This window comes from Psittacula echo (genome assembly GCF_963264785.1).
Source record: "Psittacula echo genome assembly, chromosome: 2".
Classification (NCBI taxonomy): Eukaryota; Metazoa; Chordata; class Aves; order Psittaciformes; family Psittacidae; genus Psittacula; species Psittacula echo.
This window is the reverse complement of record NC_137737.1, coordinates 29166515-29194465: the sequence shown is the minus strand read 5'-3', so window position 1 is coordinate 29194465 and position 27951 is coordinate 29166515. Positions and strand designations below refer to the sequence as shown.

General features: G+C 38.6%; 1 protein-coding gene across 1 annotated transcript in view; it reads right to left on the bottom strand.

Annotated features, from left to right (window-relative positions):
• CRPPA (CDP-L-ribitol pyrophosphorylase A) overlaps positions 1 to 26345 on the bottom strand; it is a gene marked incomplete at both ends in the record, with an annotated part of 121063 nt that extends 94718 nt beyond the window's left edge. Inside the window, 3 exons of the mRNA XM_080610507.1 lie at positions 2439 to 2588; positions 19227 to 19506; positions 26179 to 26345. Of these exons, the coding sequence (XP_080466633.1) occupies positions 2439 to 2588; positions 19227 to 19506; positions 26179 to 26345 (597 nt within the window). The remainder of the gene's footprint in view (positions 1 to 2438; positions 2589 to 19226; positions 19507 to 26178) is intronic.
• Positions 26346 to 27951: the final 1606 nt, after the last annotated feature.

The window sequence follows — 27951 nt, the reverse complement described above, 5'->3', positions numbered from 1 at the left end:
AAAGCCTATGTTACTTGAAGAGATAATTCAAATAGAGAGCTTTTTTCTAAGGAATGCATGTTTGACTGTTGTTTTTTCCCCACACTGTTGTTGCATAAAGGTCATAACTGTGAAAAATACACAGGAGCAGGATCATGATCCCATGCCAAGTTAACCAAAATTAATTCCATTCCCAGCTTTGTGAATGACTTGCAAATTGAGTGATAAAATTATTTTATCTTTTTCTTGTTCATCTGTATAATGATACTTACCTACTTCACTAGATTGTCTACGTTGAAAACTAATTATGGGTATGTTAATATTTAGGAAGCATCATACATCCATTCCCACAAAAATCTGTCCTACAGTAGCTTGTCTAAGTTTTTCAGGAGAACAATTATCTATCCTTTTTTTGTTTGTACTGTTCCCAGAACAATAGGGTCTTAATCCTTGACTTGGAGAGCTAGATACCATTGAAACATAAATAATTAACAAACAATAATGAGTTGAGAGGTTTAGTGAAGTGTTATCCTTTCCAGAGCTCCAAGGCACAGAACATTTAAATGACCAGGATTTAGCCAATGCAAAGGGAACTGGGGACAAGGAACCATAGCCTTGGTTGCTTGCTAACAACTTTGGTGGCTTGCTTTTGAAAGAAGAAGGATACAAAAAAGACAACTGATGGAATGCATATGTGAGAACACTGTTCAGAGGAGCATAGGGACTGAAAATATAGTTGCCTTTTGAGCAAGGCATGTAGGGCAAAAGCTTTTCATGTATTTGCCAGCTCTACTGTATCTGCAAACTAGAAGCAAACAGCAGGAAAAAATAAGGGTTCAGGGATTTGTGTTTTGTTGGGTTTGGTTTTGTTTTGGGTTTTTTTTTTTGAGAAACAACACAAATGTGTAATTTGGAAAAGAGGTACACCTCAACAAGAAAGGAACAGTTGTACAACCAACAGTAGCTGTTGTCTCTTGAGACGTGTTCTATGCACATATATAGAATCATAGAACAGTTAGGGTTGGAAAGGACCTTAAGATCATTTAGTTCCAACCCCCCTTGCCATGGGCAGGGACACCTCACACTAAACCATGTCACCCGAGGCTCTGTCCAACCTGGCCTTGAACACCGCCAGGGATGGAGCATTCACAACTTCCCTGAGCAATCCATTCCAGCGCCTCACCAACCTTACAGTATGGCCCTCACCACCATTACACCCTTACATATGCTGCCTTTATCATAAGTATGCCTGCTACTTTCAAGTTAAGGCCTCACTTCCAAAATGACTGTATCAGCTGTGTGTTATTGTATACACTAAGAACATCCCCCCCTGCTTCCCATCAGGAGTAAAAAGGTTGGAGATAGTCTAATCACTTGCGTAGGTCTTCATCTTGGACAGCACTTCATCTTCAGCATCTAAGGATAGCTTCAAGTATCAACCATAAAGGGTATGACATGGAATTCATGCCAACATTTCTAAGTAAAACAATTACTGAACATTAAGCAACTGTTTTTACTTCACTGTTTGTCCACACCACTTGTTCTGCTTTGGTGATTTCTAAGCTATGTACTCTCTGAAGGTGGGTATCAGTAACTTGGGCTTGTTTACTCTAGAAATGAAAGACCTATGGGAAGCGTGACTATCATCAGTACTGGAGTGAAAAATAATTCCTTGCAAGTGAAAAATGAAGAAATACTCTGCTTCCAGTCAGGCTGGAAGATACCTGGAGGACAGGCAATTTCCACAAGGTGATGAATGAAAAGGAAGTAGAATGCTGAGACGAAAGCCTGGAGTGTTTCCAGTAAACTGTGAATGCAGGGTGGGGCAAACGAAAGCAGTCATCAAGAAGGATAAAGGCAAAAGAGTCAGGGTTTAATATACTACCAGCAATTTTTATTTTCTTAAATAAAGATGATGTTAAAGCAATATATTAGAAAAAAAAAGATAATTACAAAAAATACTTCAGTAAATATTATTTTCAGCCACTAATCAAAGCATGTACAATACACATGCAACACAAAACTGATTACTTACCTAGATGTATCAATATTATTCCAACATTTTAGACCAGACTGTATTCCATCATATTAATGTCATTATTAAACTGTGCACCCAAAACTCCTGATACTCAGTTAACAATGCATACTTAATACACACCTAACTTTAAACACATTAACCCACTCATTTAAGCAATGTATTTAATGCACAATAAAACTTAAAGCAAATCTTTCTAATAGTTTAGGCCCCTCACCTCCTCTTGTTTTTGGCAGTTTGATAATCAAAAACTTGAAGACATTAGAAATAGAAAACACTTTCATCAAAAGACTACAGAGAAGTAACATGCATACGGTTGTGATCTGAAACAGATACTCAATCTTGATTTTTGAAAGAAGAGAAATAGTTACTTTTTTAAACTAAAGTAAATGGAAAAAAGTCTTAGAAAGTCTCAAAGTTTTACCTGTTGGTAAGCTTCATAGATTATATCAAACAAGAAGGCCTGAGGCATTTCACTCGCTCTGTACCTGGCACGTTCCAATGAGTGATCTAGGCAGCCATCTGCAGCAGAGGCAATAACAGTAGAAACTAGAGGACGAATTGCTCCTGCTGCCTGTGGAACAAAACATAGAAAGAGGCCTAAATGTTACTAATATTGAAGCCTATCAGAGTGCTGCGTTCAAAACAGGTAGAGTTTCAAAATATATTTTCTAGTTACTTATCTTTTATATATCTCATAATGTATAAGTCATGCTAAAGTCTGTATGAGACTTTTAACTTGAATAAAGTAATGGAAGACTGCATAAGTAAGTACAGAGTGAGGAACAGCTAACAAAAAAGAAAATCTTAACTCCTTCATAAGCATCTACTGCAAATACATGTACAGATCTGAGTTTTCAGACTCTTCTACATGCATAGTAGGTGGTTTATGTGAGGACAGTTTTAGGCCTATTCAGATATGAAACAGCAGGAGACACACCTGAGAGGTCTTGACAACCCACACCTGTAGCTTTCACAGATTTCAACCTGGCTAAACTGCTCAGAAATCAGCAACAAGAAAAGTTTCAGAAAACTGAACTTGTTCCTCCATGTAGAATTCACCCTGTGAAATACTGAGTAACCACACTTACGAGTGTATCCTGGGAACACAGTATATACATTAGAAAGCATTCAATATGCAGCAGCACTGTGCCCCAGAATAAGTATTTAAATGCTTGTATTCCAGTTTTGGGTTTGCTGAAGTTTTAAACCAATTAAACATATATCTTTGATCTTCTCATCAATATATAGTATTAAAGACCTATGGCATCTCTGGAACAGAACTCTCCTAGCTGCTTTTAGTCATTTTGATACCAGAAAGTTACCCAAACTTCATCAGTCACTTATCAAATGTTCACATGAACTTACATGATGCTAAAAGTAACTGGGCAAAGAGCTGTTCGTACAATTATGAAGAAAAGGATAAAATGGCCAAATATTGCTTACCAAGTCACAGGGCAAAAAGCATGTTCCATAACAATGCTAACCACTGAGAATGGCATCCTTACACTATACAGTTTATTAGCAATTTTTAATGATAATAAAAAGGAATAGTTGGTGCTATTCCAAAATATCTGGAATTATCCAGCATCTTAAACCAGTACACCTAGAAAACCAGTCTCAGTGGTGAATTCTGACACTTTTCACTGCAACCACAGAAGATCATTCGATGTCTAGTGAACTTTGACACAGTAAAAAAATAGGTCTCATGACATAAAAGAAGAGCACTGCCCTCATATATATGAGTCCTGTCCATTCTTACAAGATTTCTGACCTCAGATAAGCATACAGTGGCAGAATGAGACACCAAAGTGAGCCCAAATTCCCTTCTCTTCTAAGAGGAAAAAAACGAGTTGTCTTCCCTCCTCCCTCTCACACTACTGAACAATAAAACAAAGAGGAACGCAGGCAGCGTGTTAAGCACTTTATGAGCTCTAAATTACAGCTTCTTACTTAATTCTTTTGCAGAATGAGGACAGAGATTTGAATCAAAATCTGAAAAGTACTTTTTCTTTCTAATACATAGGAAGAGATATCTATATAAAATACTACACAGAGCAAAACACCATCATCCAAAGGCACAACATGGCACAGAAAGATCAGCGAGAGCTATGAAGTCACAGAACTGTCTGTAAAGGATCTTGAGAAGTCATCTAGCCCATCCTTCTCACCAAGGCAGAATTAATTTTACTTCTGTAACAGAAAAGACAAACTGACAAAACTAAACACCACTATAATGTTAGTAATACGTCCATGTATTAAATAAGGAGTAAATTTAAGAAATGTACTTTGAGGAAAAGCTATGCACAAGTAGAAGTAGAGAGATTAAATTATGTGCAACTTATCCTTTCTCTATTTCCTGTGATTCCAGGACATGGATTATTACCTCTATATCCCAACTGCTGGGCATTTGGACTGTTTTTTTGCTCTGCCATCGTATTTTAATTGGTCAGAGACAAAGGAAAAGAAAAAATGACAAAATTAGAAGGTCATGGGAAAAGAAAGCGAGCAGTGAGCTAGTCACAGCTTTTCTGTGATTAGTTAAATCTATTTTTTTTTTCTGAAGCACTTACCATTCCAGAAAACCAGCTAGCAAAAGAGGATTGCTTAGGCTGATCCAATATTTTATTACAGTTTTTAACAATCATGTCATGTTACATTTTAAGCATAAAACAGGCCAACAGAATACAATGTGACTTGCGTAACCAAATCTCACAAGTGAAACACGCACTCTGAGAAACAAAAAAACAAACTGCAATTATAAATAAAAATACTCAAAATTATGTTCTTAAAAGAGCTCTGAAACGCATTGTTTTCTTGACATCTGGTTTATTGCACAATAAAAATTCATGAATGCCTGTATCAGAATGTGACAATACTGAACCGTATCTCCTGCTCGGCTGAGGCATAGCTCTTCTAGAAGGTTCAAAAAGATCTGATTTCTAATAAATCCAAACACATCATTTTTTAAAACACTCAATGAACTTCTCAAGTAATTGAGAGCTTTGTGGCACCTAAAATTTAACAAATGGCATTTTCAAACAACTACAGTTTTGCTTTACGCTACCCCAGAACCAAGTTCAGCATGGCAGGCTGAGACTTTTTCACCTGTCTGTTCTCCATTTTAATGAGAAATCACATGATGGGCACAACAAGATGTCTTCTGCAGCAAGCCCAATTAAACTATACCTGACACTGACTGAAAATATGAAGTTTAATACAAAAAGTAAGATTTACGGTTGACTTCTGATGATGCAAGGGGGAGAAATTCTAACTATGTATGCAGTAACAGGGTAACTAGCAGTCATTTGATTAAAAAAAAAAAAAAATCAGCTTTTATTACAAAAAAGTACAACTCAGTCCTAGACTACTCTATGCAACAAATGGAGAATGCAGAGCTCTAGTACTACAGCCAGGAAATTTCTACTGCCCAGAAAACCTTTATATGATGAGCAGCTGGGGTCTGAAAGCTGTGAATCCCTCAGCTACAGCATATTGCTGAGGTGAAGCACTGAGCTGAAATCTTAAAGTCCTGTGACAAGATACAGAAACTGGTTGGTTGGTCTGCTCAGTACTGGTTCATCTTTCTGCAGGACCTTTCTCTGCCTCAGCACACACACATGGGCTCCCTCAACCAGATGATACGACCCAACACAGGGCTGAGTGTTTACCACCTAAGGCGACTTTCAGACTAGGTGAAACTGGAATCAAGCAAAGGAAAATCTTGGCCTGTGTATGCCCTGCGTTTTCAGATCGGACAGGAAAGCTGAGTTCCTAACACAGGAAACCTTGCATCTGCAGTACTTCTGGCAACTTTTTCTAGCTGGCATATACTGACACAGCTGCCAAACCCAAGCTGGCTTACAAGACCTCACCACACATGATTCTGCTTCCAAACTTGGCTCACACGTATCTTCATTCATGGTGTAAACACAATATTCGGCATATAAAAACAGAAGAATTGAGCTGTGAATTTTGTTCTCAGATGCAGGCCAAAGACAGGAACAGTTTAAGATGTATGGCTAGTTCTGCGGTACTCCCTTCTGGTTAACACAAGCATCCTCCCTACTCAGCAGAAAGCCTTTTGTGAATCCCATTCCTAGCAGTCCCGTAATGAACTGAACAGGGAACTTAGGTACTTAAGACAGGGCTACAGGCTACAGGACACCATAGGGCAAATAATACAGTAAGGTGCTACTGTATTTAAAGGGGCTTTCGCCCCAATGACTGTGGGGTGTAAGTGAAGAACACAATCATCCAGATAGTCGATCTCTATTCAGTTACAACATCAAGTATTTTATTCTTTGCAAGGAACTTTCATGTTGTTTTTCTGTTTATAAATCAGTAACACCTATATCCATATTAGTAAAGAGAGTATACACTAAGTATCACATATATTAATTTTATCTGTTCTAATTTGAGAGGCTTTGACTGGCTGCTTATGTCAGGAATGTACAAGTATTTGGGTCAGGTCTCAGGTAAGAAGTTCAGACATGAATTTAAAAAAAAAGAACAAAACAAAGAAAAAATATAAAATTGTAAGTACTTGTTACTGTCACTATAGTTTTACAGATTTTTTTTTTTTTTTTTTTTTTACACTTTGAATTAGCCTACTACAAAATACAAATCCTATGAGTTTAAAGCAAGTGTCCAGGTCTTATACTAACATTTCCCTGCCCAGAGTCTTCCACTATATAATCAATTTGGCCCAGATCTCAAGTAAATCTGCTTTCAAAATCATGCACAAAATGCATTACACACCCTTACTGAATGTGAAGTAGATAGTTAATGGACAGTTAGATTGAATTTCTTTCAGTGTCCACTTTACAGCCTTCAAGCCACTTCACTTCAAAGACAGTCACTCATTAGAGTTTTGGTGAACCTGGCATGTCCAGAAAATGCATACACTTTTTTCACTCCATTTTTGCATATTTTGTTAAATAAATTAAAGTACCAAAATATCTGTGGGCAAGGTCCTAAAATATTCTTTCATAGCATAACAGACACTGAAACAAATACTGCTAACAGGTCAGCCTCCTTTTGCAGACAAAATATTGGAATAAAACCCATCCTCTTAGTTTATCATTTCCTTACAACCCTAAAATGTCCTGAGAAAGCAGAATTCCATCAGCTTCAGTGGAAGTGGAAATGACAGACTGGTATCTCTCAGAAGCAAGCTCATCCATCCATCTGCTGCAAACTGAATCAACCTCTAGATCCTTTCAGAATGGGTTTCTTTTATAATCCATTTTAAACAGCACCAATAAAAAACATTTATAAACAGATTCTAAATTTTGTATTTTTTCACAACTGCCTAGAGCATAGCATACATTCAAGATTTAAAGATTCAGTGGTAACTGAAAAAAGGTAGAGAATGAAGTGCATCATGCAGATCAGTATAATAGAGTATCATAAGCATTTTCAGTAGAATTTCTACTATTTCAGTAGAATCAAGGCATACTAATACACCTTTCCACTAAATAGTACTCATTTTTCCACTAAAAATCTCTCATTTTATCATACTTTTATTCTGACAAGAAATTGTTCAGCTGCATGTATACAGTGAATATGTAAACGGGTTGTGTTTTAAGATCAGGCAACACAGTTCACGTGAGTAAAACCTAAGCTGCATTGATGACACCTTTTATTAGAGAATTATATATGAATGTTTAGACCACAGAAGCCTACACACAACATGGAAACCTGGCTAACACAATGCAGTATAGCTTATTTTTACTGAATATTCATTAAAACTGAAAATCCTCATTTTATTAAAAAAAAAAAAAAACAAACAAAAACAAAACAAAAAAAAACACCAAACAACATACACACACACAGACACACCAAAAAAACAGGACCCATTAAAATTTCCAAAGGATTGTGGGGGAGATAGAGCTTATATCACAAGCAAGAAATTACCCAGCTTACAAATACCTCCAACACACAGTGCATTATCCAGCCAACACCAACACTCCACATCTGTAACACAACCAACCAAGAACAAGCTATCAAACAGCCAGGGGCTCCAAAAAAGCATAAAAACCAAAACACCCATACCACTCATCCAGTCATTTTTGGTAGCCGGAGTTGAAACAGAACAATGCTAAATAGCTGCAAAGCTCAAAAAGTTGAATTATATGGACTAGGAAGAGACAAAAATCGCAGAGGCACTAAATCCTTGCAAAAAATACCACAACTACAATTCCTTTTGTTTTACAGCAGTGTGGTAACAAGCTCAGACAACCACAGATCCTGCAGGCTGGCACACTAAGAGAAAATAAGAAAAAGCATGCTGTGTCTTTGGCACACACTTGTCCCCAGTAGGGCCCAAGTACTAACGCAGACCCACAAAGTTCACTTACACAGCCAATTTTCAGTCCTGAACTTTGAGTGAGTGGGAATCACAGTCTAAAACTTAGAAAATCCAGTCCTAAGTGAGCATTTCCCATCGCCCTAACATGACTCCCTTCTACTTTTTAATTATATCAACAATACTTTTCTTCTCCATTCACAGCCTCTGTCTCCTCTGAACTTCATTTTCCCTATGCTTTCTACCTTCTCAGCTGTCCAGCAGCATTAAGTAAATGTACATTTATACTTCAATCACCCCATTGCATTAGATTCAATGTTTTGAAATTACATACGAATAGCCATGACACCAAACACATACAAGCATAGCTTACAAATGTTATCTTTAAAAGAATGTCCCTATTTTCACATTTTTTCATGTTTTATCAATATTCGTATTTAATTGTAATTCTTTAATCAGAGTTGTTTTCGAATCTGACAAGCAAAACAGTACTGAACGAAGACTCCCAAATAATTTAGCCACCCTGCCTTAGAAAAAGTAAACTTGTCTTGCATATATACACTGGAAATAAAAGTATATTAAAAATATATTTTCATCACTTCAAAACAGCTGACTTTTTTGAAACTGTATGATGGAGATTGTGGGGCTAGTTATACTTAGTAGGACAAATACATCCATCCTGGAATTCTATTAAAGTCAACTTTGTAGAGGTGAATTTGGTATTTTATCTTGCTTTTCCATGAAGACAAGGATTGCATTAGGACACTGTTCAACTGCACAACAATAACAATAGATGTTAATTTAGACAAGCTAGATATCTAACATCTTACAAATATGTCCTGGAATGTCTTTTATTAGGTGAAAGATTATTTATACGTTACCAAACACTGCCATCTCCTAAGGATTTCAGTCTAAATTAGGTCTGGCTATGACCCAGCAAAAGAAGCTCAGAACAACTATGATTAATTTCTTTTCATTTTATTTCATCAAACTCTTTCCACATGTTACTACAGGGAAAGTATTCTTTTACACAGATCAAACTACTTGCCATGAAGGGCATTCACAGCCATCTACAGTATGAAAAAATAGAGAAATAAACACAGTATCTCTGATGCATGAAACAGGTAGAAACATGCATTTCTATTCAGACATCTGCACTCCAACTAATTGTATCTATAGTAATCAACATGCTTCAGCCACACTCAGTAATTACCATTTAAGTCAGAAGACCTGTCTCTACTGAAAGATTTCTTATTGCAAATTTATCAAACAGATTCTTCAAAGCAAAATTTAAAATCTCAATTATAAGATTAAAATATTTGACATATTTAAGAAGATGTTCTTTACAAATCTTTCATATTGTAAATATGAAGGAGAGAGTATCTAATAAAACAAAGTGATATAACTATCTTTGTAAAATAAAACAATTAGAGAATGTCTTCCAATGCACATTCAAGGTATTGTACTGAAGTACCACATCTTTTTTCTTACGTTTCTTTTTTTTCTTTTCTTTTTCTGCATTTTGTATCCAGGCGCTGTCTAGGGCTACATTTTATCTTTTCTATAACCAGAAGTTGTAACTATAAGAAATTTTACAATTCCACTGCAGAAATAGAAGACTTAGACTACTTCCTCCTCCAGCCTACAGAAGTCCTGGCAGAACAATTCTATTTGGATGGAAAAGCATAGACAAAGTAACAATACAAACTATAAGCTACAACTCCTATATAGAAGTAAAGCTGATAGCTACAATTTGGCTATATGTGCTAAGTTTTCTAAACTCTGATGTGAAGACACGTTAAAGCCTAAACTAGCCAAATTTTCGAACTGAACTGATTCAAGCCTGCACACAGACCACAGAGTTCGTAACTCCATTCTGCACCCAGAACCCACTTATCTGCTGTACAGCAAGGCAAGGCAGCAGTCTGGCTGCATGGGTTCAACTCGAATCTGTCCTCATAACATATGCCCTCATAACTCCTTCCATTAATGTCACAAACAAAAGACCCCCTCCAAACCAGGACCTCAGTTGCAAGCTTTTCTTGAAGGAACAGACAGAGCATGCAGTAAGGACTACAGGACAACTGGCACGACTCAGTAAAGAGTAGCAGACCACAAGAAAGACAAAGGCAATCTCAATATCATGCAGAAACACAAACTGAGTCCAGGGCATACCGTACCTTCACCCACACGCACACCCAGACTCTACCACGCAGCATAGACATAATTTGCGTGGCAGTGCTGTGGTGGGGACAGGATTCCTTCCACCTATTTCTCCTACTGACATACAAGAACAATCCACAACCTGGGCTGTGTATCCATTAGGTATTAAGGCTGAAGAAAAAAAGATTATCTTCTTTCTGCCAGGTATCTTTCTTTTTTAAAACAAAAAGCATAATTCTTGAATTACCTTATTTTGAATTTCATTGGAGGACAAAAATAAATCAAATTCATAGTCATTATAGGCATACTATCTTTGATTCTCGTTAGTGAGATACCCACTAAAATTTCCTATGTAGGCAGTAACACCAACCAGTCCAATTCCAGCTATGTTGACATATTTGTACTGGCAGCTTTTATTTGCCCAAGGACAGCACTGGTTGAAATGTTAAACAAACCTGGTCTAACACAGATATTAAATCTAACCATCAGCCAGACAAAAAGAAAGTTAATTAGAACAGATATAAGGAGTTTTGAACACCATGAAAAAAGGCTTGTACACTAAACTTCACATAATTTCCTTGAAGTCTGTTTACCCAGCTGGCTAGGAGCAACAGTTGAACTCACTAAAATTGGGCACATGTTATTCTTAAACCAACACCAGGAAGGAAGAAGTTATAATTGTGTTTATTCCTAGCTGCAAAAAGAGGGGATGTTTAATCAGAAATTTAATATACACTTTGATCCAATGTTAATAAGCTGACACTATGTTGTACATTGAACTGACTTCAAAGACACAAGATGCCTTAAACAAATGTAATGTATATTTATGACACTGTTTAAGAAAAAACATTTCTTCTAACGAGGTCACCTTTATCAGAGTTATCTAAGTAAATGGGAATATTCTATGTACATCAGGACACGTCAGAGCCCCAATTAGCTATAGCAAACTAAAGAAGATTACCAATAACAGAAACTGTTGCTCAAAAATTAAGACTGCATTATGTTCTTTTCCACTTTACATAATCTATGTTCTTTTATATTTAAAGCAATTATCTTTAAGCATCAGTAAATATTTTTACCTAATCGACAACATGCCAAATTCTAAATGCTGTTCTGTGGAAAAATTCAGATTTCTCAAAGAAAATCGAAGATTCCCCTCAAAAAGACAGGACGATAGGAATACGCAACTGAAGATATATATAATCTGAGGTGGAGGAAGAAAGCAGAACTAGACCTATTACAGGACGTAACTTTTCAACACACAGCACTGAAAACAAGCTCAAGAACATAATGAAACTGAAAAGAAGCAAAACCAAGAACATACATAAGCACACTAAGAAAAAACAGAGTGGTACTGCAAAAAATTGTACTACTTCTTGATGCAAACATTTGATCTCATATTAAAATCAGTATTTTTTAAAAAAGCAGATTGAAAGTCATAAGAATGTGTCATTTATGTTCCTCTTGTACTATGAATTACTGCCATAAATCATAACATAATAAAGAATTACAAAAGCTAGCAGGATTAAACCAACATGTACAATTTAATGGTGTTATACAAATTATACAGCATTTTTTCTAGTGCATTCTTTATCTGTGTATTCTTTGTGAGAAATTCAAGAACTGTCGAGGAAGTCTGTGTTTTCAATAAATACAACAGTACTGTATATTCAGTAAGACACATTTTATCATGCTATTAGCCAAATAAGGTCTTATTACCTTAGTCAACATATTCAGCTAATTTTTGTCACAGTGCAATAATTGGTAATGTTTAACAACACGTTCTCATTCAATAAGGTTTTGTTGTCTTGGTAGATTTTTTCAGAAGTACTTAAAAGGTTGTTTAAAATCTGCATCACACTACCAAAGATCCACACTAAGTATATGATCCAGACCACACATAGCATCCCCACCTAAAGAGCAGCACATACTGGTAGAGTGCTTCAAGACTTTCTTATGACATATTTAATCTTTTCAGCTGTCAGTAATAGCTGTATATTATACACAATTGTGATATGTAAAATTCAGAATAAGCAATTTAAATATTCCAAAGCCAATCCTGTGACCAGTATGCTACTATTTGCTTTCAATACTTTTAGAAATATTTTTAAGTATACTTACAGCTTTAAATTTTAGCATTCACTCAATCTAAGATGACAATAAAATGAGCTACAAGCACTTTATCATTCTAACCAGTGCTATGCTGCAAATCTAGGTAATGAAAATTAAACAGAACCTTTGCTATAAAACTTAATGAACCACAAAATCAATCGGTTTTGCTTCTAAAATTAACAAGACTATTCATTTTACTTTGACTGTATAGTACTATCTTGCATTATCTTGTAACAGAACACATCTTACAGTCAGCAAGCCATCTTTCATACTCTAATTACTGATTTATATTGCAAAAAGCTATCAGTGAAAGTGCACTGTGTCACAAAGGATTTTCTTATTAGAGTAAATAAGTATAAAGAGGAGCTAACATCTGTATTCAGTGGATTAAAAATCTTGAAGCTACTACCACAGGAGTTACAATTACAGTTAAGAAGTTGTATTTTACCTCCAGAAAGTCTACATTATTATAAAATCAGCAATACCATGATGAGAAGGCTACTGATCCACTGCATATTGCTTTAATCAGAAGCTTAATATATTAGCAATATAATATATATTTAGCAATATTAGCATACTATAATGAAAACAAAAATCTTGAGGTGTTGCAGGAGGATTCTTGCACAAGTTAATCAATGAAATACAAAACTGCAGTGTTTAATTAATAACTCTTTCACACACACACAGCCCTGAGCAACCAAAACCACAGGCACTATAGTTCGTGGTCACGCAGCAACCTAAGCAACTCTGCAGCTGCTTATCAAAGGTCTTTGCCTTCTGAATTTGTTCAGCTGCTTCCCTCAGAACTGCTTATGCCCTGTCCTTGCACCCAAGCTTCTTTCTCTTTCAGCCCTTTACATTCAAAATTTCAAGTCACTTCTTTATACAAGCTTCATCTAAGATCACCTCTGTTATCAAGAGCCTTGTAAAATGGATCATTATACTCTACCATGCAAGTTTGGCTCAATGACTTTATTACACATATGTATGAATTTAATACCTCATGAATTCTCTTCTACATGCTCCAATGCTCCTCAAGGCAGTTTTAGTTCTATCTGTGCCACAATCCACCTACCTTCTCGGAAACAGAAGGATAAGCACAGAACCAGTCCAGCAAAGTATTACAGCATATGAAACAGGTCAAGTTGGCTTTCAGAAGCCTCAACCAACCTGCAGGGTTGGTGGTGCCCTTGCCATAACCACCCAGATCACAAACTCAGCCAAAATGCAGCTGGGAGCATTTCTGGATGAAAACCCAGATTTCTTTTCAGTGCAACATTGGGCAAAAAAGGGGAAAACTCAAGAGGTGTGCATGTCTAATCCTTCACCAGAGAGATAAAGCCAATAATCTCTTCCAGATCTTGCCATGTAGAAGCGACTAGAATAATACAGGGCCTTTATTCAGCTCCTCATACATGCTGTACAAGCTGAGATATCCCTTATTTTAAGGAACTATTCTTTACTGCTTCGATCTGCTGCAGGAAGAAGAAATCTGAGTGACTAAATAGACATATCTTTGCTAAAGGCTGCTTCATTTCCAAAGTCATATTGTTTTCTCAGATGAAGTGTCCAAGTTTTAATTAGCCTCAACTCAACAGCAATGTGATACACATCATTTCTCTAAATTTAAAGGAGGTACATTTTATAGACATTATATATAAATGACCTCAGCAACCACGTAACTACAGGAAGCTATGCTGAAAATTTATTTTCAGGATAACCTAATCCTACCTAAAAAAAGGTTAAAAATATTGTATGTGTAGACTTCCAGAAGCTAAAAAAAGTGGGATTAAGTCACCTTTTTAAAAAGGATTAAGTACTAGTTGTATTAGGCCCAGCTGGCTCTGTTAGCACAACACGGAAATGGTGCAAAGAAGAAAGGGAGATTGTAATTTAAGTTTCTGTCTATGATATATGTATTTCAGTTCTTTTAAGTTGCATTCTCCCTAATGAATGAAATAAATCATCTAAATCACATAAATGGGGACTGGGAAATGACAGCTATTTCCCACCACCAAACACTACATGTTGTTAGGACAAAGACTGCAAGTATTTGCTAACAATACATCAGTCCTCCACTCAACACAGAAAATAACAACTTGGTTGAGAAGATTATAATTCTGTATGGGAAGAATAATGCCATAAGCTATGGAAACATCAGTATGTTTCCTATAGTTACCCATTATTATAGAATTTTAAAATTGTGTAACTCTTTTCTGTACAGCAGCAAAACCATGCTTGGTTTCTTCACACATGCAAAAAAGTTTCATGGCTACTAAAGCGATTCTGACCTTCACAGCAATGTAAAATCTTAGAATAGTTTGGGTTGGAAGGGACCTTTAAAGAGCATCTAGTCCAACCCGCCCTGAAAAAAGCAGGGACATCATCAATTACATCAGGTTGCTCAGAGCCCCATCCAACCTTGAATGCTTCCAGGGACCAGGCATCTACCACCTCTCTGCACAACCTGTCCCAGTGTTTCACCACCCACATCATAAAAAAAAAAAAAATAAAAAAAAAAAAAAAAATTCTTGTTTAAATCTAGTGTAAATTTGCCTTCTTTTAGTTTAAAACCATTACCACTTCTCCTATCACAACAGGCCATGCTTAAAAGTCTGTCTCCATCCTTCTTACAAGACACCTTGATGTATTAGAAGGCTGCAATAAGGTCTCCCTGGAGCCTTCTCCTCTCCAGGCTGAAGAAACCCGACTCTTTCAGCCTGTCTTTCATAGAGGCAGTGTTCCACCCCTCTGACCATCTTTGTATCCCTCCTCTGGACCCACACCAACAGATCCATATCTTTCTGTACTGAAGACTCCAAAGCTGGACACAGTACTCCAGATAAGGTCCCACCAGAGCAGAGAGTAGAGGGGCAGAATTACCTTCCCTGACCTGCTGGCCATGCTACTTTGGATGTGGCTCAAGATGACTGGCCTTTTGGGCTGCAAGCACACACTGCCAGCTTTTCATCCATCAGTACCTCCAAGCCTCTCTCCATGAAGCTGCTTTCAATCCCTTTATCCCCAGCCTGTACTGACACCAGGGGTTGTCCCAACCCAGGCGCAGGACCTTGCTTGTCCAGGTCCTTCTAGATGACATACCATCCCTCAGGTGTGTCAGCCACACCAATCAGCTTGATGTCATCTGCAAACTTGCCGACGGTACACTCAATCCCACTATGTCATTGATGAAGATATTAAACAGCACTGGTCCCAGTACAGACCCCTAGCGGACACCACTTGTCACTGATCTCCATCTAGACATTGAGCAATTAACCGTACCTTTCCAATTTAGAGAGAAGGATGTTGTGCAGTACTGCGTCAAAGGCCTTATAGAAGTCCAGTTAGACAACACCTGTAGCTCTTCCCATCTATCAAAACAGTCTATCAGAGAATGCCACTAGGTTGGTCAGGCAGGACTTGCCCTCGATGAAGCCATTTCATAACACTGGCTGTCCTGAATTATCTCTCTGTCCTTCATGTGCCTTATCATGGCTAAGAGCACGTAGCTCTTAAAATATTTTCCTCTAAATTTGCTATGAAACATCCCCATGATTCATGCTTTCTGTCTGGGAGGTATTATTTTGACTGAGAATGCATGTGCGTAGGAGCCCATGCAACCAAGTAATACTGTACATCTGTACTGGGATGTATGCTTTGCTCAGATTCTTGCTAAAGCTGAGAATAAAGGAATCATGTTAGACAGCTTCCAGAAACCAGCTCTTAAGAATGAAGAATGCTGTTTTGATTCAGTCCTTTCAAAGAAATAAACTATACCTTCAAATCTAGTTTATGTTAACTACAGAAAGAGTCTTTGACTGTATATGCCTTTTTTAAACTCTCAATAGGAGAAATGACAAGTTTCCCCCCTGATTTTTCCTTCCATGCTTTTTCCTTTTTGGTTATGTTGTTTAAAATGTAATGTTGGCAAAGAGATATTGCTAAAGGCTTTGGACTGATGCCTTCTGAAGCTTCCACTTTTCCTAACTTTTACTAGCAATAAAGAATTTGTTTCTAGAAACATGTAATTTTAATTACAAAATTACCCCAAAAATATAAATGGAATTTAATTGGTTACAAAGTAATATTTTCACATAATCAAGGGATAGTTTGGGGGATTTAAGGCATAATTTATTAGTTCTGGATAAGATACACATTTTAATTCCCACAGGCAAATAACAAACTGATTAGTAAGTGTAATAAAGCAGTTTATTTGTCTGACAATTGGCAGCTAGAAGTGCAATAACTTACTTGATCAATTGCCATTTTAAAAAACATTAAAGCTTCTCATAATTATGCTACCTATATGGTATGCAGATGAACAACAATACAGCATTACCACTATTACACTAGTGATTTAATATGATGTTTCTGCCAGGTTTTGTACCTTTCTACATAATGCAAAAGGAAGTAATTACTTTCTGTACTGAAAGATTGAAGAACTGGCTCCCCTTAGATATGCAAAGAATTTGACTATAGGAAGAACTAAAGATGATAGCTTCCCTTGATCAAATTTTTTCAAAACCATGCATGTCACTTTTGAGAGAGTCTTAGCTTTCCAGTCATTTATTACTTAAGAATTCTGTAGTTGTCAAGTGAAGACAGCCACCTCTCTCTGGCAGGAAGCTTCTTCAATTCGTTACATAAAATTAAGTTCTTCTCATGTTCCTTAATTCAACTACTTTGTCAGGTAACATCAGTAGCTAACAGCTGGAGTTCAGTTCTCTGACAGCCTAGCCTCATTGAATTCCATGAAACTAAGCCAACACAGGAAGTCATCACAGAGCCAAGAAATACCATGCACATTTCAGACACACACTATACAATGGAAAAGACTATGCCAAAAGTGTAAGATCGCCTTTTTGAGATCAAATGAGATACTTCCGTGATCTAGGTAAGAAAATATTTACCAGTCAGGAGTTCAGAACTTCTAGAACTAGAGTACACTGCCTTGAGAAGGTCAATGGAGATTGCCTTGGTTCCCTACTGTTTTACTGAAAATGTCTTACACACCATTAAAAAGAAAACCAGGAAAAAAATATTATATTAAAATCACACAAGTTTCAAGAAAAAGTGAACAAAAAACTTGAACACAAAGACAAATGTGATACAATACACTATAACATGCAAAGACACCTTAACTCTTTTCTGAACATGTTTGTGCTTTTCTCATTTCAACTCAACATCAGTACAATTAACCCCATTCTTCTACCACTCTCAAAGAATCACATTTAGAACAGATTTACAAAGGGGATCTGTTTTAAAAGTCTCTGGCAGAGAATCAATTCTGGGATGCTATTTTGTGGAATAGGAAAAAGGTCAAAAACCTTGTTAAAATTCTAACAGAATTTAAGTTCTAATGACTGGAAACTTATGTTCTGTATCACTGAAAACTACAGAGCAGAGTTACTATTTTATTGCCATTCCATATTAAGCCAATGCACAAAAGTACAGGCCTACTATTAAGAAGCTCAGTATATCTAGACTTCTAACAATGTTCTGAGGGACCTTGCATGATTTAATTTTCATAGTAAATATTTTAACAAGTCATACATTCCCCTTCTATAAGATGAGCTTTCCAAGAAAAGGTGGAGGAGTGCTAAGGAAATACCACAATTCATTCTTTGGACTCTATTCCACTGTCAGGGTTGCAAATCATCTATCAATTAGCTTATCTTTTACTTCATTTCTTGAGAAAAACAGACAAGCAGTGGTAGATTTTCGTAGCTTGCTAACACCCAAACAATCTGCTGTCACTAATGACTTTTACCTCAAACCATCTCTTTGAACTAGGGAAGCATTCTAGTATCTTATTAATGAAGAACTGAAGTACAAGGTAAGAAAAGCAAAATGTACAAAAAAGCCTGTGACTAAGTCATGATTTCTTACATCTCTGTCTTAATCAGACAGTTTATTCACCAGTTCCTCTTGCAGCTAGTGCATGCCTTTCATAACTCTACCTTTCTACTTGCATAACACAAGTCCTACCAAACTCTTCCCCTTCACGTATCACTTAGTTTCTCAGAAATCTTTCTGGTTCCTGTATATATTCCCAGTCCTCAGGTGCAGTGATCTCCATCAGGAGGATCTCCAACATACATTTGGAGGCTTCCCACTTTCCCTTTTTCTCAGCAGTTTGCAACATTTACAGATTCTAGAAAAATTTAACATTAAGACAGAGATACTCTTGCCACTTACTTAGGATTCACATATAAAGGTGAAAACATACAAAGCTTGTAAGTCAAGCAATACAGCACTCTCTTTGTTTATTATTAGTAATCACTTACTGAACTACTCTAGCATTAGGTAAGAAATCTGCCTGGAAAAAAAGTAAACTATTATTATGTAATCTACCTTTCAACTAGCAAATTGCTGATTAATTCAATCTCTTACTGATAGTCTCTGTGGCAATAATTATTCCCCATAGCAAGTAATGCCTCCAGCATTTAAAAGTGTCTTCCTCCCCCATCTGACCTCTCTGCATAATACAGATTCTGAATCTGTTCTACTTAGAAATCAACATAATACAATAATAAAATTGCTAGAAAAATCCATATTTATCAATCATTATTTTACACTGTACAGTATAAAGAACTCTGCAGAGTTGCATTGCTGTATAGTACATACCCCATGGTCTTTAGCAGCCATGACCACTTTTGAAAGAATATCTTCTTCAACAAATGGCCTCACAGCGTCATGGATAATCACTACTTCAGGTTTCTGGAGCAGCTGATTGGAAAATTCATTCTCTGCAAACACCTTCAGTCCATTGAAAATTGATCGGTGACGAGTTACTCCACCTTTTACTATTGTAACTCTTTTGTGGCCATATTTTTCAATGATGGACTTCATTGTTTCAATATTTTCAGGAGAGACAACCACAATAATGTCAGATATCCAACTTATCCTAGAAGAAACAGTAAAGAAAAAGTAGACATGAATGACTAAATAAAAGTACAGGTATCTCCATAAAACAAAGAAATTCATATCAAAATAATTTCAAGATGGGTAAATACAGCATCTCTAAGTACACTCGAGTCCATCTTTTCATCAGTGCATTACCACTCCACCTTTAAAAGAAAAGCTACCTTAGATCTCTATCAATACACAGATGTCAACCAAACTGGAATTCTGGGAAGGGACTTGCTTCCAACAACAAAAAGGCATCTTCAATTACCTTTTGAAATATGTTCAAAACATTTCTTACTCCAGCCTCATTCCTAGCTTCAAACATAAGCTCTAAATCAATCAGCTACATCTGTTATTTCAGCTTTCTCTAAATTCAGTCTCCAATAAAGTGGTAAATCTTAGGACCAGGAGTACTCCATGTTCTACTGTGCAGAACACTGTGTACAAGTGAATAGTAGGATCAGGAAACTCTGAAACAAAGCTCACTATCAAGGCAGGCATGAGCAGCAACTGACAGATTGCTAATGAATCAAAACTATGACACCTGAATATTGACAGGAAACAATATGCACACACACAAAGATTTCTGCTCTAGGAAGCTAGCAAAATGTAAAAACGTAGGTAGCTAGGTAAAAATCACCAGAATATGAAAAGCGTATTTTTAGACAACTTCAAGCTTTTACTGTTAGTATCAGCCTAGCTCTGCAATTCAGTGGTGGTACGCAAGGAGAATGACCTATGACTCACCAGACTAAAACTAGTCATAACTGAAGTCACACTTGTGTCAAAGGACCTAGGAATATAAATTCTAGTCACATGTGGCATACTGTACTTTAAACTAATGGAAATACCATAATTCAAATCCAGCTATTTATCTTATTTCACAAATGCTATGTAGAGAGCATAAAAAGGATATTAAATCCTTTTATTTCCTTTCTGTCTCCACAGACAATGGGGGAGTGGGATTGCATGACAGACACCAAACTCATCAGATGAGCAACGATTACAAATATAATTCACTATTTACTATCGTAAAATTACTCGTGTATCCTACATATCCAACTAGGAAGGGAGACAAGCATGGTATATTCTCTCAACTAAAATCAGTAAATCTATTGAAACTAATTTTGCAAACATAACATGGACTAAGGTACTAAATACTTCCAGTGAGAAGAAAAAAAAATAAATAAATAAATAAAATTTACAGTTCAGAAATACACAGCCTCAAGGTACTGATTCCTGCAATACCAGATGTGAAAGCATTGCCTAGGAACTACTCTTCCTCCAAAAACGAAGTCATATGTGACACAAATCACTCCCCTAGAACTATGTGAAACATCAGACCATCTTCTGCCTTCTGTATGTTTCAGGGTTTTTAATTAATGGAACTCCATTAAATTTATTTCAATGAATTTTAGAATAACTATTAAAAATAAAATAAATAGAAGTGCTATTAGCATTCTTCTAAATAAAACTATTTGTCCTTATGTTCATTTTATTAACAAAGGCATAAAGTACAGCCAAACCAACTTATTCTCAGCATATTTTAAGTACTGATGTTGTTCAAATGCAAAATCTGAAGTCATATGGTTTCAAGTTTCAACTTGTTGCTCACCACAGGTTCATCAAAAGGTTTTCAAACCTCTCAAATGAGTCCTGGCATAGTCTTACATTTAGCCACACAACTTAGCACCTCTGCATGACTTCAACTTAGAACTAGGGCAAACTAATTGGATCCATCTCAGTTTTTCTTTTGAATACTGAGAGTGTAAATACATTTAAATACAGTCATTTAAATACAGCAAAATTCAAGAGCAGCTATTTCACACTACATGAGAATTAGAGCTCTGCACTTCTATTTGCCTTACACAGTTCTCAGAAACAGTGACCAGTCTGCACGTTCACTAATGACTATGTAAGAGCAGCACTGACATTTCCCATTCTGGAGTCAAATGAAGAAGTTTATGAGGCAACTGGGTAGCACACTGCATCTTCTGAGAAGAAGGGAAGAGAACAGACATACTGGCTAGCCTATGTACAGGGGGAGTGGAATGGCTTAAGGCCTCCAGTGATACAATACACAAAAAAGTGAGAGGATGCGGTCACAGCTCCACCCTGTGTCTGGATAAACACATTTATAAACTTGAGTATGTCCTCAAACTCATTCTGGACTAATGTTCTGTAATTAAAGCTGGGATTTAGAGATGCAACCTATTCATGTAAGAGTATAAAGGTATCGTCTAGATTGATTAGGTACAAGAACAACTTAGGCTTTGAAGCCTAATGTGTCCCACCAAAACTCATGAAAAGTACTAATTCAGTAAAGCACGCTACAAACTCTCATGAATGAGAACTGTGCACCACACAGGTGATTACTCTTTTAAAGACCTGCTTATGGAAATATTGCAAAGTGTTTTAACGAAGTTGGAAAGTATCAGCAATCATTCAATCTGACAGTAGATGGATCTTTTTCTCCCACAATTTCTCACACCCTTTTCTTACTATTTTAGTATTAAATCTTTCTGAAGCAGCTCAGGACTTGCTCAAAACCAGTTTAAAAATAGGAAACACCCTTTCCATTTTATAACTTTAATATTAGACCGAGATAATGGAAGCTTCAGAATCAACACAAGGTATAAAAAAGATCAGAATACTGTACCCCAGTGTGCTTTAACAAGCACTAAATACAGAACTCTAGTCCTTCCATGCAACATACGCTGTAGCTCTAAAGTGAAAAAATCAGGTCTGATCAAACGGAACAAAAGAACTCAGTTATAATCACTTTACAACTGCCTTGGGAGGACCTTAATATTAGTAGTAGGGAAACAATGAGGCAGAAAAGGACTATATGCTTGTTTCCTTCTTGTCATCACCTACAGACCAGCTGCCTAGAAGAAAGTAGTACTGTTTCATCAGATTTCAAACAAAAGCATATACATTTCTATTACCTGCACTAGAACTCAAATTAAAGGAGCTCATTAACTCAGCAACAGATTAAGCTACTACTACATGACTTCACAACACAGATTGTAGAGGAACTTAAATAACCAATGAGTTATGTTCTGAGACTGTATTGCCTCAATGGCAAGCTTGGGTAACACATGTGACTGCGATTTAACTCTCTTTATCGGTTCACCCACAGACAAACTAGTGCTGAGCTTGAAATCTGAGATGAGACTTAAATACACTCAATTTCTTGCAACTGTTACTCAGGCTAGTAACAATCTAACAGTAGCAATCTATTTAACATGCAACCTACTGAAATCAGCAGTTTCATCAGCAAAACAAGGCCAGAACCAGGCAGTCACTGCTGAGATGGCTTTGCAAGTGTAAGATACGATCTTTCACTGCCAGAGAAACTCTTCAGAGATACAAGATAAATCATTGATCTTATTATTCAAGCACCAAATGAGAAAAGGAACTGCCAAGAAAAACACGCACTTTCAGAATGCAAGCATAACTTCCTTTTGCTCTATAACAGCTTTGTTATAACTTTACTGATATATGATAGAAATAAATGGAAGCAAGGAGCTTTTAAGTCTGAAAAGTTTCACATTAAGAAAGTTTTGAGCATCTCGCGTAGAGAAGCCATTCATTCTTCCCTGAAAGTGTTCCTTATTAGTCATACAAGATAACAAGGATACCTTCATGAAGTTAAAACAATTGGATTGTTTGCTATGATTATTTTCAGCTCATAAGCAATTTCAAGAATAAACTAACGATAACTGGATGAAGAAACCTACCACAATAGATACATTCAGCAAATCTGTAACTGTGTGACCTATAGAGTCATAGAACATGCATCAGCCAATGGGGAAAAATACTTGGCAAATAAGGACACAAGAGACTTCCGAAGCAGTGATTCATTAGATGCCTCCCCCAGGTAATGTTGCCCCCCCTTTTCTTTTTTTTTTTTTTTGTTTGTTTTTATACAAAGCCATCTGTTTGAAGATACTGCATTACAGTAAGCAAAGTAAACAAAGCTGTCTGAAACTTTTATGGAAAATCTTTATTCTGCCAGTAAAAATACTAACCCTGCTTTCCTCTTTCAGAACTTCTTACTGTACTTTCAAGAACTGCTGAAACTTGAGAATAGAAGGAACAGCAGTAGCTTATTTGTCCCACAACGATTTTAAAAACCAACCTTTAGCTTTGCCTGTTTTCCCCTATATTGCTTTAGTAAAATATGTGTGTGTGCATGCACACAGAGCTGAGATTCCCCCATCTCAGAAAAGGAATTGGAGAGGTTCTATTCTATACTGCAACAAATCCACTGGGAAAGCCAAACATTTAAGTTCTCCAACACACTTTAATTTTACCCCCAAGGTAGGACTCGACCTTCCTATCAGCACCTCTGTACTGGCAACAAAACCCAGTAATTTCTCCTCACCTTGTTTTTTCTCACCTCCTCCTCCTAAGGGCATCATCTGTGATTACTATTGGCAGGCCAACCTTCTACATGCTGTTATGCTATGCAACAGGATGCACTGCTTATTCATTCATGTCTGCTCTTGTCTTGTCTGCCAGATTTTCCACATCAGTATTTAAGATTCTCACCATTTGCAGCTGAAGTGTGCAAAAACCTTCTTCTCCTGATTTTCTAAAAGCACATGCAAAGCAGATGAAGATTCCTGATTTACTCATGTATTTGTAGGTTGCTACATTTCTTCCAGATTAAAATACGCTCAATAATAGCTGCAGTAGCTAACTTCTGTTGAACTGGTTATTACAGGCTAATGACTCAAAGATTCATTCAATTACAGCAGGTAAACAGACATCGGAAGAGAGTATCAAGCTAAAGACAGAAGTCTGTCACTGCAGGGTGACAGATTATGTGACAAACTGCAGTCCCTCAATGTTACATTTTTGCACCTATGTTCACACAAAGAACAAGGTACCTCCTCTGAAGTAAAAGTGTTAAGATGAAAATGAAAGCCATTCACAACTTTAGGGTACATCTGTTCCCAGCTCTCCATATACATTGCATGCCAGCCAACACTCCTGTTCAGCATGGAGATGGCAGAAAGCTCTGCCTGTGAGAGCACTAGCTCCAGTTAGTTCACTCCTAAAGTTAACCAAAAGCCCTAGGCTGTTACTGGCACAACCAACTTGGGATCACATGCTTGGCTGGACTTTACAATGAGATTCAACCTTCTAATTTTTTTTTACAGCTTTAGGACATAAGCATAACACTATTGCTCAAAGAACTGTTATTTTCTCAGAGCTTACTGGCAGTGAAAAATGAAGGATTTTTTTTTTTTTTATGAATGTTTAATTTTTCTATGAATATCATTTCCTTCCCAAACCTCACTCTGTTCTCTTTTCTAGGTCTCCAATACACAGAGTGAGGATATTATTTTTCTCTGTAGATTCCCATGACATTTTGGCAGAAAGCTACAGCTGTGACAAGCTTTGGAATGGAGGCTTTGCTTACTGATGTGCTTAGCTTTGTGACTTGCTGCTGTTGAAAATTAAATAAAGACAACAAGCAATATTTCTTTCATGAAGTAACAAGTGACCTGAGGGAAGCCTCTCTGGGTGGGAATGGAAAAAGACTCACAATTTTGATGTTGTACAAGTTTCCATGAATTAAGAACTTTGGGAGATGTTGGCAATTCCATTTCTTTTCACCACCCTCTACTCCTCACCAAGTTTATTTTTCTACAAGTTACTGTAAAACATCCAGAACACATCTGACACTCCACTCCTACCTGCACTGTTTCAAGTGACACTAGATACAAGACTTACATTATGTTAACATTTAACAACATATTAGCTGTCAGTCACATGCCTAGAACTCAGTCTTATGACAAGGAAAAGTCTGACTGCTAAAATATGCCATTAGTGACTACGACTTTAATTCTTTGTTCCAACATATGCAAAGAAAATCTATGCATGCAGCTTCATGCTACCTGAGCTATTAGCTTCTAACCCAGAAACTGTAACTTAAAGCTAAAGGGGCACTTAAGCTTTTGGCTGAGGCAGGTTGTTGTGTTATGGCCTATAATGTTCAGGCATAATGCAAGCGCTGTAGACAACTAACTTCGCCCCGCTGTGAAGAGTGGATCTTTTTTCCAAGCCTCTGGACACTATTAAGATCATCTCCAACACCTGTGGCAGAACAGACTTTTTCTTAAGGCCTCTCAACAGTATTATGATTGTCTTCAGTGGCTGTGGTAGCTTGAGGCTCACCAAACCAGCCCCTGCAACTACAGAAAACCTCAAACTTCGAGGCTGAGCACCTCAAACTGATCTCCAGAGGCACTGGAAAGTGACACAACTACCTGGCATCAGCAGTGCTGAGGCGAGAACAAGGCCACCCGGAACAGTGGTGAGGAGGGCTGGGACAGGGCAGAGCAGCCAGCGCCTCTCCCCAGTTGAGCCTGCCTTAGCCAGCGCTGAAAGCACACCAGTTTCCAGTCACCCTGTCACCTTTACACATTCTGACTGGCCGGGGAGAACAGGAGGTCCCACCGAAACGCAACACCAAAGCCCTCCGAGGGGCGGCGCCGGGGGCGTCTGGGGCCTGCAGCAATGTCGCGGCCAGCTGCTTTCTGCGGGGCAGCCGCACGGCCAGGGCCAGAGGCCGGGCCTCAAGCGGCGAGGCCGGGGGCTAAAGAGAAGGCCCGCAGGACGCGGGCGGGGAAACGAGCGGCGCCTGCCTCGTTACCTCTCCATCGCCCGCACTGTGTAGCTGACGAGCGGCCTCCCTTGCACGGCGCAGAACTGCTTGGGGGTGGTGCCACCCAGGCGCTCCCCGCTCCCGCCCGCCGGCAGCACGGCCGCCACTGTTGCAGCGGCGGGCCCGGGGCCGCGGCTCCCGCTGCTGGGTTCCATCTGCACAGCGCGCCGCGGCTGCTCTGCTTCTCACCCCTCAAGCAGCAGGAACCGCGCGCCCGCCCTCTTTATTTGCGCGAAACGTCCGCAATCCGAAGAATCCAGCTCCTGCTCGCTCGCCTGACCCCAGCGGGGACCGGGCCCTACTCCTCGCCCACTCCGCGCCACGCCAGGCCCCGCATACGCGTGCGAGCCCAGGCGGCCCCACAGCATACACCCACACCCCGGAGCGGACGCCCACCCGCCCAGAGAACCCCGGTAACGGGCACGTGACAGCACAAGTGGAACAAAGCAGCCATTGTCCCTTTAAGTGCGCGGCGCGCGGGTCACTCCGCCCAGCGCATGCGCGGCTCGAGGCCGTTGAGCGCTGCGCACGCCTCAGGGGTGGTGGTTGGTGCGCGTGGTTGATGGCTGCAATCCGGTCGTGTCGGGAGGGGTGGATGTCACTGTCTCTGCGTGGCCTGTCCCGTACCGGCCTGCCCGGCCCCGGGCTCCGCTGGTCGCGGTGGGGTGCCTTGTCTGATGCTGAGATAAATACAGCGTGTCTGGACCCGAGGGGAGGGTGGGCTGAACCCGGCCCTGCGCCTTCATGCGAGCCCCGGCCGTGAGGCAGCCGCTTATGTACGAGGCGGTTAGGGACGCCTGCCCAAGTCTGGTGTATGTTGCCCTTAATCTTAGGAGGGAAAGGTTGAAGAAGCAGTAGTCAATTCAATTGGAAGCTGGGATGTTCCCGTTCATCTCGTGGGGTTGCTGCAGGTAGTAGTGAGACAGGTTGGTTGGAAAACTCAAAGTGCTCATACCCATTTAGGTGGAAGAGGAGACGCAGCCCGGTGAGGAGGGGGCTTGCTAAGTGTGACATAGAATGGTTTGGGTTGGAAGAGACCTTAAAGATGATCTGGTTCCAGCCCCCTGCCATGGACAGAAGCACTTTCCACTAGACAAGGTTGCTCAGAGCCATGTTCAACCTGGCCTTGGACACTGCCAGGGATGGGGCAGCCACAGCTTCTCTGAGCAACCTGTGCCAGTCTCCCACCACCCTCATAATGAAGAGGTTCTTATATCTAACGTAAATCTATCCTCTTTAAGCTTAAAGCCAACGTTCCTGTCCTATCACTACTTGCTTTTATAAAAAGTCCCTCTCCAGCTTTTTTGTAGGTCTGCTTTAGGCACTGGAAGGCTGCTGTAAGGACATCCCAGAGCCTTCTCTTCTCCAGGCTGAACTCCAACTCTCTCAGTCTGTCTTCATAGGAGAGGTGCACTTGTAATAAGCTAAACAGGTCTCAGGTTGGTATGTCTGACTTCACTGTACATCTTACACTGTACATCTTACACTGTAACTTGAGTGCATTTAAATACTACTGCTAAGCTCTGCCCTCACCTGAAAATTTTGGACGTCTCACTATAAAGATAGCTTTGCAAATCTGCAAGAACTATTGTGAGCTTGTTGCTCACAACAGTCAGGGAGCAGAGAGGGCCAGCCACTCCAAAAGGGAATGGGAGCCTGGGATTGATCACGGTATCAAAGCAAATGAGAACAGCAGCCTCACCAGCAAGGAGCAAGATGCCAAGCATGAGTCAGGATCAGGGCCCTGGGGTCAAGCATAGT